Below are 13,081 nucleotides of genomic sequence, written 5' to 3' on the forward strand. Positions count from 1 at the left end.
GAGAAACGTTTTACCCAGGCGCTGGGCTGTTTTACATGCCGTTCCCTGCTCCTTTGGAGCCGAGACATGGAATCACTCATCAGCTGCGTCACGGCATGCCGCTGCCGAAGCCCCCACGGCGTGAACGTTGGCAAGGGGAGGTGGACAAATCCTGCCATTAATATTTAAACCCGGCACAAATCCCGTTGTTTGCTCTTAAATGTTTATCCAGCTCCCCGGTGTAATTGGGCAGCCCGTTATCTGCCAGGTTGCATTGCACATGTGGGAATCTGCTATTACAATCCTCTCTCTGAATCTTTTATAGGAGAGCAAAATACATTTACAAGCAAATTCAGGTTTTATTTGGAGGCGCGGGAGGCGCGTTACTAATTTGGCTGCGGCCTGAACCCCAACGTGCGAAGTGCTCAATGTGTTGCGTGGGAGGAGGAGGTTTTATTTAGCTGCACGCTGCTTTCCTCGCTGCTTGGGCTTTCCATCGCTAACGCTATGTGTGAGCAGCGAGCGCTGAGGGTAGTCCCAGGAACCCCACAAAAATGCAGCCACTTTTTGCATCTTGCTGATTCCTCCACCTTTATCTGTCACAGTGGCCTCGGTGAGGGACCAAGGGTGGGCTGAGCTTAGGTGGGATGGGTCATCCCAGGCATCCACGCCCTCCTGGTCCCTATAGATGCAGCCAGGTGACCCTATAGAGGCAGCTGAGACTACCTGGCTGGTCTGGATAGCTGCAGCTGGGAGCGGCAGGCAGGATGGTGGGGAGGAGGATATTAAGAGTGCAAGCGTCTGGGATACCTTGGCGGTGGGGCCGGGATAAGCGCTCATGGTAGACAGATTAGTCATCGGTTCCTGATAGGGGATAATCGCTGACTTGTCTGCTCTTTATCTGTGAGATAAGGACGAGGTTGGGGGAGGGAAGGAAAAGGCATGGAAAAGTTGAAGCAGCCAGGATGGACAGGTCCTGGCATGGTGGTCCCTCGTGGCTTGGCCACTGGCAGCCGGGGAGCAGGATCAGGGCACGTGCGGGGCTGTAGGCGAAAGCCCTCGTGCTCATCCAGGGGCTGTGATTTCCTTTCTGCTGCTTCAGCTCCTGTCCCGATTACGTGGTTCTGTTGACTATAAATTATTCTACAGAGGGAGCAGCATCCTCCTCTCCCTTCAGCACGGTGCAGGCTGCGCCTAGAGCTTGCTGGAACAGCTCTCAGGCAGCGACTGTTAGCAGAAATTAAAGGAATTTTGTAAAGGACATTAAATACAAATAGCTGTATCTTACCGGGTCAGGAGCGTTCTCAGCCTTTGCCGGAGGAGCAAAACCCCTCGGGTTGATGTCCTTTCGCTTACAAGCCAAGAAGAGACAGTCGCCCTGCTGAGAAGACTCAATCCTGGAGCTTGATTTTCATGAATTGCATTCGAGTTCCTGGTTCAGCGCAGGGGGCTGGGACGTGTGCAGCATCCCAAGCTGTCTCTGCGTGAAAGTGATGTCTGCTTCCAAACCAGATCGCAGTCGAGTGGGGAAGATGTTGTTAAGATTTAATTGGGAACGCGTCGGCTACAGCATCCCTTGGCTGTCCGTGCAGCGCCTCGCTCTTCCCGCGCTGACCCCTTTCCTCGCTCAAGAGGGAGACGAGATGGGAGAAGCAGACCAAAGTGGAGCAGAGCATCCTCCAGCTGCACCCGTCCCTCCTTGGCACTGGTTTTCACGGAGAGGTTTCTGCAGAGCAGGGCTTACAAGCTGGGAGATGAAAAGCTGAGTTTCTGTTCCCTTTTGCACTCCTGGCTGCTGCCTGCTCCGTGAGCCTGGGAAGCCGGGGACATTGCTGGGAGGTAGGGCAGTGCTCGGGGGGAAAAATGGGAATTGAAGGGGGCAAGGCAAGGGGAGGTGGATCCAAGCTGTTGTTTAAAGCACTTGTGGTTTTTTTTGGTTTTTTGTTCTCTGGAAGATGAAATGCAGCCTGTGAACACACACATGTGCCTGCCAAAGGCCCTGCTCCGGTCACAGTTTGCTCTTTGAAGGATTATTGATCCTTTGCTCTTTCTAGCAGAGGGTCTCTCCCAGGCAGGTACACTGATGCACAGGGACTTGTCCTCTGTCCTAAAGCAAATGAGGGGCAGGATCAGGCATTTAACCCGGGGCTCTGGAGCCCTCATGCAGTGCTACCTCTGTTAGACTGTTCCTAATGTGGGGAAGGGCTTGCAGGAATTGGAGCTTTACTGTCACTTAAACAAACCGGTGATGTGGAGCAAGAGGAGGAACACCCTCCTGCCAGGGAGTGCTCCAGGCTCTGCTGCTGCCCTGCCTACTCCCCCCGGGCTTTGAAGGAAAGCAGGTCCCTGCTCTTGCTCAGCCTCACTTCATGTGGGGCGCAGAGGGAGAGGGGCTAGCTAGGCATTAGCCCTGTGGTCGGAATTCCTCCTGGCAGCTGCTGCCACTGCTGTGGAAGGGAGAGCGTGACGCTGTCAGCTGGGGCTCACTGCCTGGGAACCTGGTTGGTTTTCCCTCACCTGAGCTGATAAAATAGATGTGGGTCCATATAAAATAGAGGTAGGTCCACTTCTTTTTGCTGGTGGGACTGCTGACCCTCCTGCTATAACACGGTTGTCTCTTTTCTCCTCCCTCCCCATCCCTCTAGGCGCTCCTGACCCCACTGCTGGGGCCAGCATCGACGATGAGAACTGCTGGCACTTGGACGAGGAGCAGGTCCGAGAGCAGGTGAAGCTGTTCCTATCTCAGGGAGGGTACTATGGCTCGGGGAAGCAGCTCAACTCCATGTTTGCCAAGGTGAGGAGGAGCCGGCTGCTCTCTCCCCTCTTCGCTCAGCGCGTCACGTAGCCGACAGCTCGGTGGCTGCCCTGGCAGGGTGCCTGTCACAGCTGGGAATCTCTGCTCCAGTGCCTTCTCGCCCGGTCGCAGAGCAGGCGGTTGTAATCCAGGCTCTGGGTCAGGCCTGGGTTGTCCCACCCGCTCCCTTGGCAGGTCCCTTCCTCCCATGCGATGGGCTTGCCGTGATCCCTGTGCAAGGCAGGGCTTTCCCCCATCTCCCCATCAGCATGGTGGGGGAAAAACCAACCCTGCAGAGCCTACTGAGACCATGGAGAGGTGGCACCAGCCTACAGGCTCTTTTCTTTCTTTGCAGAAGGGCCTTGTTTTTATGTTCTTGATTGCTTGGTCCCCTTCACAGCCTAGGCTGTGGCTGTTACTCAGCTGGACTCCAATCAGCCAGGTCATAGCCATTGCATGAGTGTTACATGTATATATGTATTGATGACTATACATTATACACGTATATATATGTATATAATTACAGTCTGGACCCCCAGACTGAGGGAGCTGTGAGTTGCCAGCCAGGTGACCATGTACTAAACACCTCCAGGGGACCGTGGGTTGTCTCACAAAGGACCTTCTCTCTGTCCTTTCCAGGTTCGGGAGATGCTGCGCATGAGGGACTCCAACGGGGCCAGGATGCTGACGTTGATAACGGAGCAGTTCATGGCCGATCCTCGGCTCTCCCTCTGGAGGCAGCAGGGGACAGGCATAACGGAGAAGTGCCGGCAGCTCTGGGATGAGCTGGGTAAGGGTCACCGCCTTGCAGAGAGCAACAGCAGGGTTGCCTGGGCTGCAGGCATCATCTCAGAGGCTTTTAAGGCTCTTTTTTGGGAGCAGAGGCCCTGAGAGATGCCAGGAGCTTGCTCTATCCCCTGCTGGGGAAATCCTGGTGGGACAGCTGGATCAGGCCCCAACTGTACACTTCAACACCTTAAACCAGCCCCTCTCCTGCAAAGGAGTCAAGGATGATGGGTGTGCGGAATGTGGCTGGTCCCATACTTGCAGCAGCCTGATGTTTGGTGTGCTGCCCCAAAGTCTTTGCGAGGGAGGATACAGGCTGGTGAGCCCCAGGGGCTGGACGTAGCCTGGAGACGTGGAAGTGCCATTCCTGGAGGAACTGTGATCCAGAGGGGGAAAGGCAGGTTCTCAAGTCTCATTCTGTCCAACAGATTTCTGCATGCTGTGGTGCACGTTTCCAGAGTGAGGGGGCAGGATGGCCAGCGCAGAGCCTGGCTTTAAGAGAAATGCAGTTCTGGGTAATTCTAGCTAAGCACCTTAGACACTGGCTCAGCTGGCTGACACCATAATATCATTAGAATAAAACATTTAGATTACGTGGGCCCAGGGAGGTTGGTTGTGTGGTAGAGTTAACCCAGCAGTTCTGGGCTCTCCTGGACATCTGGGATCTTGGATGAATAGTTTGACTTGTGCCATAGTTTCATGATGAGTTTGAGCTCCTTTGCAGCCTGCCGGTGGGAGATGCTGTGTAAGGGCAAGGGCTCACAGGCTGGGATCAAAGGGATGTTGTAGAGCTGGAAGAGGTTGAGGGTGGTCCAGGATCTGGAGTACCTGAAACTGCAGCTGGGGTCATAGACCAAGTGTCCCAACAAACGCAAACACAGTCGTGAGACGGAGAGCCTGGCCAAACAGCACAGACAAGGGCCGGGCAGGGGTGGGATGTCGCATTTCTGTGTGAAGTTTCCTAGATGGAAATAACCACGCCGGCTCTGAAGAGCTCATCTGTGCTTGCTTGCCAAGAAGATATTTCCAGGATTTTGGGATGCTGCAGCTAGATAGTTGGATATGCAAGGATCCTGGAGAGGTGGCCAAATCCACCAAGCCAAAATTTCCTCATGGAAGAAAGCAAACACATTGGTGAAATGTTGACGGATGGGTGTCTAGGCAGGCCTGCACTCAGGAAGCAGTTTGCCCAGAATTACAGATTATTTGGCCAGACTTCAAACCTGCTATCCAAGCCGAGAGCCCTCCCTCCCTTCCCTCCCACATGAGGCGGGAGTGGTTGGGTTTCAGTCCTGGCTTAACAGTGCAAGGACCAGGTCGGTGCATGTAGTTTTGGTCGGCAGAGCGGGAGGAGGCGACAGCATCTCCCCATCAGCAGATGGCAGGGTGGCGGGGGAACGTCAGGGCCCTACCAAGGCTGGATCAGCGTGACAGCAGGTGAAACGTGGTGCCAGCCAACGCACGTCAGAGCGAGCGGCTCGCCTGGCGTAGGCACGTCATGCGAGAGGGATTTGGGCATCTCCATGCTGAAGAGAAGCCCCTGCAGAGGACACGGTGATGGTCCAAGAAACGGCTCCAGCGCAGGATGGGCATGGACTATACTCAGAGCAGGGATTATTCCCCCCATCTTACAGAAGCCTTTTGGATTTGGTCCTGGGCAGCATTTTCTGTAGGAACAGAGCATCCCTCTGAAGGAAGGGTCCAGGCATGGAGGGACCAGAGCTGCAGTGAGTGGTGGTGTTCACCGGTAACGAACATCAGCAATGCGGAGAGATGTCCCAAACCATCGCTGGGCAGGCAACAGTAGCTGGGGCGCGTGGGGCGGTGAAGGCATGTTGTCTGACTGCTCGTGGGATGCAGATGCCAAAGCTGCCCGGTGTTACCGCTGCTGCCAAAGCGGGGGACAAGCAGCCTGGTGCCAGCTGCTGCGGGAAGCCCCGGTGCAGACCACGTTCCCCTGCCACGTGGAAGAGGAAAACGGGCCTCGCGGAAATTATTTCGGGCACGTGTTTAATAATTAATTATCGATTTTAGCAAAGACTGCATCACAGACTTGCGTGGGATTGGAAGAAGATCAGCCTTAAAGAAGATTGTGGATTTATGCTGGGGAAAATGTAAAGGATTTTGCAGGATTTCAGAGTTTAAAAAAAAAATTAAAATAAAAAGGGCATCGTTTGCTTGCATGTGCTGCCAACTGAACATCTATTGCCCCGTCTGCTGGGGAGCCAAAGGAAAGACCTGCTGGATGGAGAGCTCTGTGGCGTGGGAGTATTTGCCCTGGCGTATTAGTACTTACGATTAAAGCCTAATTACAAAAAATAGACGAAAAACCAGCTGAAGTGCAGCCTGACCTTAATCTGCCTGGAGACGGGTTTATTTATCTCGGCCACTTGTTTACAGTGGGGAATTTCAGCAGATTAAGCTGGGGAGCGACCCTGTGGGAAACGGGAGAATTTCTTTGATGGTTTGGAAACTTGGGCGCGGGATCGGAGCGCCTGTCCTCTCCGGGGCCGGCAGCCGGGACCGCAGGGCTGGGAAGGCTCCGACCCCCCCGTCCCTGCACCCAGCCCCGTCATCAAAAAGCATTTTTGTTTAGAGGCTTAGCTTAATCGTGATCTGCTGCTTTGTTCCCCGCTTAACCTTCTGCTATTGGAAAGTTCAGATGAAGGTTTCTGCAGCATGTAGTTTGACCCGGCACGGCATTTTGGCTCAGGACAGGAGTCACTTGTGCTGTCAGCTGATGTCACTTGACCATAGGGCTCAGAAAACCCCTCTTTTCCATCTCCCAGATAACTATTGTGGCCGAGACAGATGCGAATCCCTCTTCCCTCCTTGTCCCCACCTCCCTGCCACATCTTCCCTTCTGCCTGAGAGCCCAGGAGCACGGCGCTTTGGCGGCTCCCAAAAATAGGCTGCAAAGTCATGAGGCTTCTGCGGATCGCATCTTAGCTGAGCTGTGGGAGCCAAAAATCCAGTGGGTGCATCCCGTTCCTGGGGGCGGCGGAGCCGGAGCACTGAGCCTCGTTACCGCCTGTCAGCCAAGCCACCCTGCTCACCGTCAGAGGGGGGGGGGCAAAATGCCCGGGGGCGGCTGGGGCGGGTGAAGACGGGCAGTGTCATCGGGCAGGAGTGCCGGGAAGGGGATGCCCAAAACCCGCCGGAGCCCTGGGACGCCCAATGCCAGGAACCCAGTGCAGGATTTGGCTCATGCCCGCCCGAGGAGGTGGGGAGTTTCATGCCCTCGGGATGGGCAGCAGGCAGGCTCGGCTGAGGGGCAGTAACCAGAGCCTTAAGGAAGACTCATTTTCTGGAGCTGAGACCTGATTTTTTGGAAGACGCTGTATCCATGCAGCCCTCGTGGAGCCTATAGGAGCCTGGAAGTGAGTGGCCTGGACCCGCTCTGGGAGGGATGGGCCCCGAAAGCCCCTAAGGAGTCAGCTCTTCTTTGCGTGTGCATTAAGTGCTGATGTTGCAGCTCAAAAGTCTTATTCCCCCGCTGTTCATCAGAAAGGAGTGGGGTTTTGGTGGGGTTTCCTGGGAGCAGCGGAGCTGAGATGCGGGTGGAGTTGGACCGGGCGAGGGCTGCTTTGAATATCTGCTGATCTTCAGTGCCTGTGGTTGGTTTTCCCATGCCCGTTCCTGGATGCGATACTGCTGCCACCATCTGCGTTGTGACGCCGTGACGTCTCTCCTGCCGAGCCAAGCTGCTCCTAGAGGCTGGACGCGCACAGCCTCCACGCCTTATAAATGTCCACAAGTCCCAACTAGCAGAGGATGGGTGCTGGGAGATGCACCCCAAAAGCACCACCAAAGCTCAGCTATAACCCAGAGGAGCGGGGAGACACCGGAGCGGAGCCAGGACATTGCTGTTCAGCCTGGTCTTGCCTCGCGCTGCCTGGAAGAGGGACCGGCTGCTCCCGCTGCCTCTGTTTGCTCGTCCCGGCTGGTGCGCGTTGGCGGCTGGGGCCCTGCCGCAGAAAACACAGCAAGCGCGGAAGATGGTTTGGGCGCCCGGAGGAATCCCCTCGCCGTGCAGCAGAGCCGTATCGGGTGATGTCCTGCCGCTGGCTGTCACTTTGGGATGGGAATTTTGGCTCTGGGAGTGATGGAGAGCTGGGGGAGAGCAGCTGGCTGGGCGGGGAGAAGGAAGGTGCTCCAGGTCTCCACTGGGCCCACGGAGGAGAGGCAGGGGAGGGTGTTTCTGTGGGAGGCTGCGCTGTTCCGGGTGTGTGGCAGAATCCGGCCCAGGCAGAGAGAGGAGCAGCACAGGCTGCTCAGCCCGGGGGGATCCCTGGGGACACTGTGCACCACAGCTGTGCCAGCACGCGGCCATCCCACCCCGCGGAGCAGGCACAAGGGAGGGGACGTGCTGCGTCCTGTCAGCCTTGCAGGGAAATTTGGGCAAAAATGCAATTAGCTAAAGGAGAATTCACAGTTTTGCACTTACTTGGGTTGCTGCAGCCCTTTTCAGAGTAGTGGGTGACTCAGGAGAATTGGTGAGGCTCGGTTAGCAGCACCAGCATCAGCCCTGTCTTATGAAAAGATGAGCTGGATCTTAATGACTACAGATGTCCTTGGGCCTGGTTCTGCCTCTTGCACAGCAGACAGCATCATCAGGCCTGTGAGGTCCCGTGGTTGACCTGGAGGGTGTCAGCGTGCGTGTCCTACTGATGGGCACCTCTGCTTGTGAGATCTGGAGGGCTTGCACCTTGGAGGGCTCTTGCCTGTGAGACATCAGGCCGAGCTCCAGGTTCCTCTGCTGGTTCCTCTGCAGGCTGGGGGCTACTGGGGATTAAAAAAGAAAAAGAAAAAGAAAAAAAGGAAGAAAATACACCAAATCTCCTTTTTAAATAGTTGAATGCAAATGGCCTGAAGAACAATGGCAGATGAAATAGCATTCGGAGCGGGCTTTAAAGCGCTTGGAACGTGGGTAGGATCAAAATCAGGTTAGTCTTTGGAGATACAGACTCTGCAGCTTGCCAGGGTGTTTTTAAGCATGCTTTGATGTGTAGTTCAAACACTAGATTTGTCCTGGCAGACAGAAGCACTCACAAATTCATACACAACCGCTCTCTTCTTCCCTCCTCCCCACTGTCCCCCATCTCATGAGATTATAATTTAGCTTCATTACAGAGGAGTTCTACTTTTATTTAAAAGCTGTCTAAATCCCCCTCCTGGGTCCGTGGATTATACTGAAATGAGTTTACGGATGCTGATGAAACCTTGCAGGCTTTCACGACGAGCACAGGAGCAGAAGAGCTTTGCCTCGCGGGTATGGTGGTGGCACCTCCTTGATTTCTTGGCTTTGTTTAGGGGCGCTGTGGGTGTGCGTGGTGTTAAACCCGCACTGCAAGCTGGAAGAGAAATCCTGCTGGCTCCGGCAGCTGCGCAAGTGGGGCGAGATGGACGTCTGTCCTCTGGAAGATGGCAATTACGGTAACGAGCTTCCCAACATCACCAATGCGCTTACGCAGAGCTCCGGTCACAGCCAAGGTGAGTCCGGGCAGAGGGTGGAAATCCAGCCGGTGGTCACAGGGGTTGAGTCAGGGTCAAAACTCACCCCAAAGTTGAGAGACCTCAGTTCACCTGCTGGTGATGTCTCCGGGAGGCATGGGAATACAAAACATTTCTCTTTACAGAGAAAACTCTGGTTTTAGATACGCTTGAAAATATTTGGCTCTTTGCGACATCTTGGGTGAAGTCACCTGTATTTTGAGCATCAAATCATTTTCAAAGGCCATTTTAACGCAATTTGACCACGGGGGAGTTTGGACCCATATGGTCTGTGCAGGTTTAGGTACTGAGTTTTACAGAAAAACGGTACTGCTTGAATCAGAGTGGAACTGAGCTCTGAAGCCCTGGCTGTAATGTGAGAGTGAGGAGTTGGAGGTGGTGCAGAGCCCCTCACCCAGCCTTTGGGTCTCACTTCTGGGCTTTGATGCAGATAGTAGATAAGTCATTAGCTAGGGATGTTAAACACAGTTCAAGTGCAGAGCACAAACAGAGCAATGTAGTTATGGGGTTGTTCCTTCATGCTAAAATATTTTCTCAACCCCTGACAAAGCATCTGAACCCTTTAAAACACTTTTTCCCCTTTTTTTTGCCTGAAGTAGACATTAATTGAAAGTTACTGCTCTTACCGTGCCTCCATCTGCTGCGCTGGAATTGATCTTTGGTGTATTACGTGCGGCCAAAGTGGGAAGAGGAGAGGGGGGCGGCAGCCGTGCCACGAAGGAAACTTCACTCTTCTGGGTGGGATTAGTCCCCCAGCAGCAGTTCAGGAGCGCGGCCGTCCTGCCAGCCTGCCCCAGCCACGGCCAGGACCGTGCGCCCCGGGGACCTCCCTGTGCGCATCCTCGGGGAGCGGCTTAATTTAAACCTGGCCTTGCTCCACGTCCTGTGCCAGGCCCGGGACTCCCCCCTGGTGTTCCCAGCTCCGCTGAGGATTCGCTCTGGCATTCAGGGCAGGTCACCGGGGCTGAGCAGGTCACATTTTCAGACATGCGGGGAGTTTCCAAAGCGCGTGCCAGGGATGTCCCCTTGTCCCCACGCTCCTGCCTCTCCAAGCAGGGGACTGAAAGCAGCACAGACCCTGGAGGTGTCCCGGGATTAATGTCTATGCCTATGCAAATACTGCTGCAAATTGTTGCCAGCCTCTTTTATTACTGAAAGAACAGCTGATTCCTGAAATCCTTCCTGGTAAAGTGAGCAGGCTTGGTTCTGTATGTACAAACACCTGTTTAATTTCTCTCCACCTCGGGGTGCCTGCAGCATTCAGGCTAATTTGTTGCCATCGTTTCCGGAGCGTGTTTATCCAGCCGCCCTGGATCAGCTTTGAGCGGCGCCTTTTGTTTTCCCCTCTCGAATGCATTTAACTTGGCCTGTCTTGCGGGTTGCAGGACCTAACATTCAGCATTGCATCCCCTTTGGGGCTTCCCATTTTGCAGCCCGCTGGCTGTGTTTGGCCCTTGTGCTCCAGCGTGGCTGGAGCGATAGGATTGCTCCGGATGGGCCTTTTCTTCCCGACAAACCACTTGTCTGATTTGTCTGGCCGGAGTGAAATGCTCGTCCAGCATTCAATAGCTTTGAAAATATCATTGTAGTTACAGAGCAGCTCTGAAGAGGAGCACAGACACCTGCGGCAGAGCAGCGGTGGGGTTTCAGATGATGCTGTCTCCTCCCTTCCAGCCCTCTCACACAGCCAGGGGAGGTTGCTGGAAGGCGATGGTTCCCTCCATCGCCCGGAGGCAGATGAGACACACTCGTGCGGTTCCCTTCAGGTGCTGCTGATCTAAGCAGCTGTGGTTCAGTGAAGCCGGGGCTTTGCTTTGGAGCAGAAGAGGAGAGCTCGTGGTCCTTGCAGGGCAGTAACACTGAGGAAGCCCAGTCCTGACCCCTGGCAGCTGCCTGCACGCTGAGCGTCACAGGGGTGGGAATGCACTGACACATTTCAAGGCATCAGTGACAGTGGATTATCATCAGAAAGCTAACGGCAGGGCAGTCCCTGCCTCTTTCCGCACCTCTTTGGCCAAGGCAGCTATTCTAACAAGTTACTTAGCAATGCCGTCTAAGGAGAGGGCAGTCTCCATCAGAGATGGGATGGGCAGCAGAGGTATCTAAAGGCAATCTGCCACAGCGCAGGAACCAGAGCACCTGTGCTCAGCTCTGAAACGGCTGGGGGGCGACCAGATGGGGCTTTGCTCTCATTGTAAAGACATTGCTCTGCCCAGGGAGGTCGTGTTTAGGGGCGGGAACAGGCTGCCCCTGCCCCACCAAGGCACTGACGGTTTTTCTGTTTGCAGACTCGCTGGCCAGGCCCAGACGAACCGTGTTCACCCGGGCGATCGAGGGCTGTGATCTCCACTGGCAGGACAGCCACCTGCAGCGCATTATTAGCAGTGACTTCTACGTGTCTCCCTCCTACCAGCGGGAGGGCGAGAGCCTCCTCTTCAACTCCCAGGGGCAGCCGCTCTGGCTAGGTGAGCATCCAAACCAGCAGCCCCTTGCGTGGCCTGGGTGGATAGGGTTGCTAGTGGAGAAGAGCCACGCATCAAAGAAGCTTTGCTACCCTGGGTCCTTGCAAGCTTCTGCATCCTAGATTGAAAGTGGCCCTTAGCCTGAGGAGAAGGGCGAGCAGAAGAACTTGATGCTCTCCCACACCCCAGCCACAGTCCTTATAGCAAGCCCCACATCTTTACAGCCTGGGTTCCCCTTGGGCAGCTTGGACCAGGCTCGTCGTGTCCTCTTTCATCCTGCCAGTGTTGGGCTGTCCCCTGTGCAAGCTCTCACTGTTCCTGGTACAGGGGGGCTGGACACTTTAAGTCCCTTGAAAGTTGGCTGGGGAGCACAGCTGTATCCTCTGGATTTTTTCTTCTCTGCTCTCACCCTCTCTTTAGTCTTCCCTTAGAGGCAATTGGCAGACAGTACAATTAAGCCTTGTATGAGCTTAAGGCATACTGGACCAGTCAAGCCCAATTCCTGTGTTGTAGACCTTTAGTCCATGTACCTCAAGCCACACAACTTCTCTACTGCAAAGTCATGACCCTGGCCAGGTCTGCAGACCCTTGACAACTACATGTCTGGGATGAAAACGAGTGAGACGACGGGCTTGCGGGGTGCCTGGTGTGGCTGTCAGCCCTCAGATTGACCCCAAAATGGGAAACACGAGCCCCCCACACCTCCAGGAAGGTGGATGCCTCATCCCTACAGCCCAAGAGGTGAATGTATAGACATGGAACAGGTCAAAACCCACCACTGCACTGTCGTCCACTCCAGGAGCCGGGGTCTGCTGTTACCCAGCCAAATGGGAAGAGAGCATTTAAAGTCCTCCAGAGATGTGGTTTATGGAGCAGCAGGCACTAAGTTGCTATTAAGGCCAGGAGATAAGTTAAAAAGGGCCCATGTGAAGGCAGGTGGTACAGCTCTGCTAGCTTAGCTGGAGCAGGAGAGGACATTTCTACTCTGGGAAGAGTTTTGTGTGGCTGCAGGCAGCAGGTCTCCTCCCCGCGCAGCCATAGGCAGTGGCGGTGGGTTAGTGCTTCCGTGAACCCCATCTGGCAGGGATGTGGTGGCCACAGCTCCCCTGTCCCTAGCATAATCTGGGTTCTGGTGAGCCCTTTGGACCAGCTGGTTGGTGCATGTTGTTTTTCTGATGTATTTGCCGTGATTTTTGGATTTTGCGTTTTCACTTTCTTGGCACTCCTTCAGGGACTCAGCGCTGGGAAAGGAGTGTGTTTTGTCAGCAACTTCCAGTGATGAATTCAGCAAGAAGCTGAATATTTCATCCATTTAGCAAATTAATAGAGGGAGCAACAAGAAGTTCTTTTACAGATGTTGTGAAACCTTTTCCTCCTGTATTCCTTGCAGGTGACCTTTGGGATGTGGAAACCCCATTTGTGGAGGTGGTTGTCTGCATTTCCAAAGCTTTCTGAGCTCTTCCAGTAATAGAAATTATCCCTTTACCATAATTTTAGATCTTCTGTGTTTGCTTCCCCCCCCCCCCCCCCCCCCCCCCCCGCGGAC

At 54.5% G+C, this 13,081-nt stretch overlaps 1 protein-coding gene across 1 annotated transcript in view; it reads left to right on the plus strand.

Annotated features, from left to right (window-relative positions):
• Window positions 1-13,081, plus strand: part of LOC104078212 (zinc finger SWIM domain-containing protein 5) — a gene marked incomplete at its 5' end in the record, with an annotated part of 24,912 nt that overhangs the window by 6,464 nt on the left and 5,367 nt on the right. The window contains 4 exons of the mRNA XM_009579760.1: window positions 2,625-2,773; window positions 3,413-3,563; window positions 8,873-9,052; window positions 11,362-11,538. Coding sequence (XP_009578055.1) covers window positions 2,625-2,773; window positions 3,413-3,563; window positions 8,873-9,052; window positions 11,362-11,538 — 657 coding nt within the window. The remainder of the gene's footprint in view (window positions 1-2,624; window positions 2,774-3,412; window positions 3,564-8,872; window positions 9,053-11,361; window positions 11,539-13,081) is intronic.

The sequence above is a fragment of the Fulmarus glacialis genome, unplaced genomic scaffold (assembly GCF_000690835.1).
Source record: "Fulmarus glacialis isolate BGI_N327 unplaced genomic scaffold, ASM69083v1 scaffold24940, whole genome shotgun sequence".
NCBI classification, from domain to species: Eukaryota; Metazoa; Chordata; class Aves; order Procellariiformes; family Procellariidae; genus Fulmarus; species Fulmarus glacialis.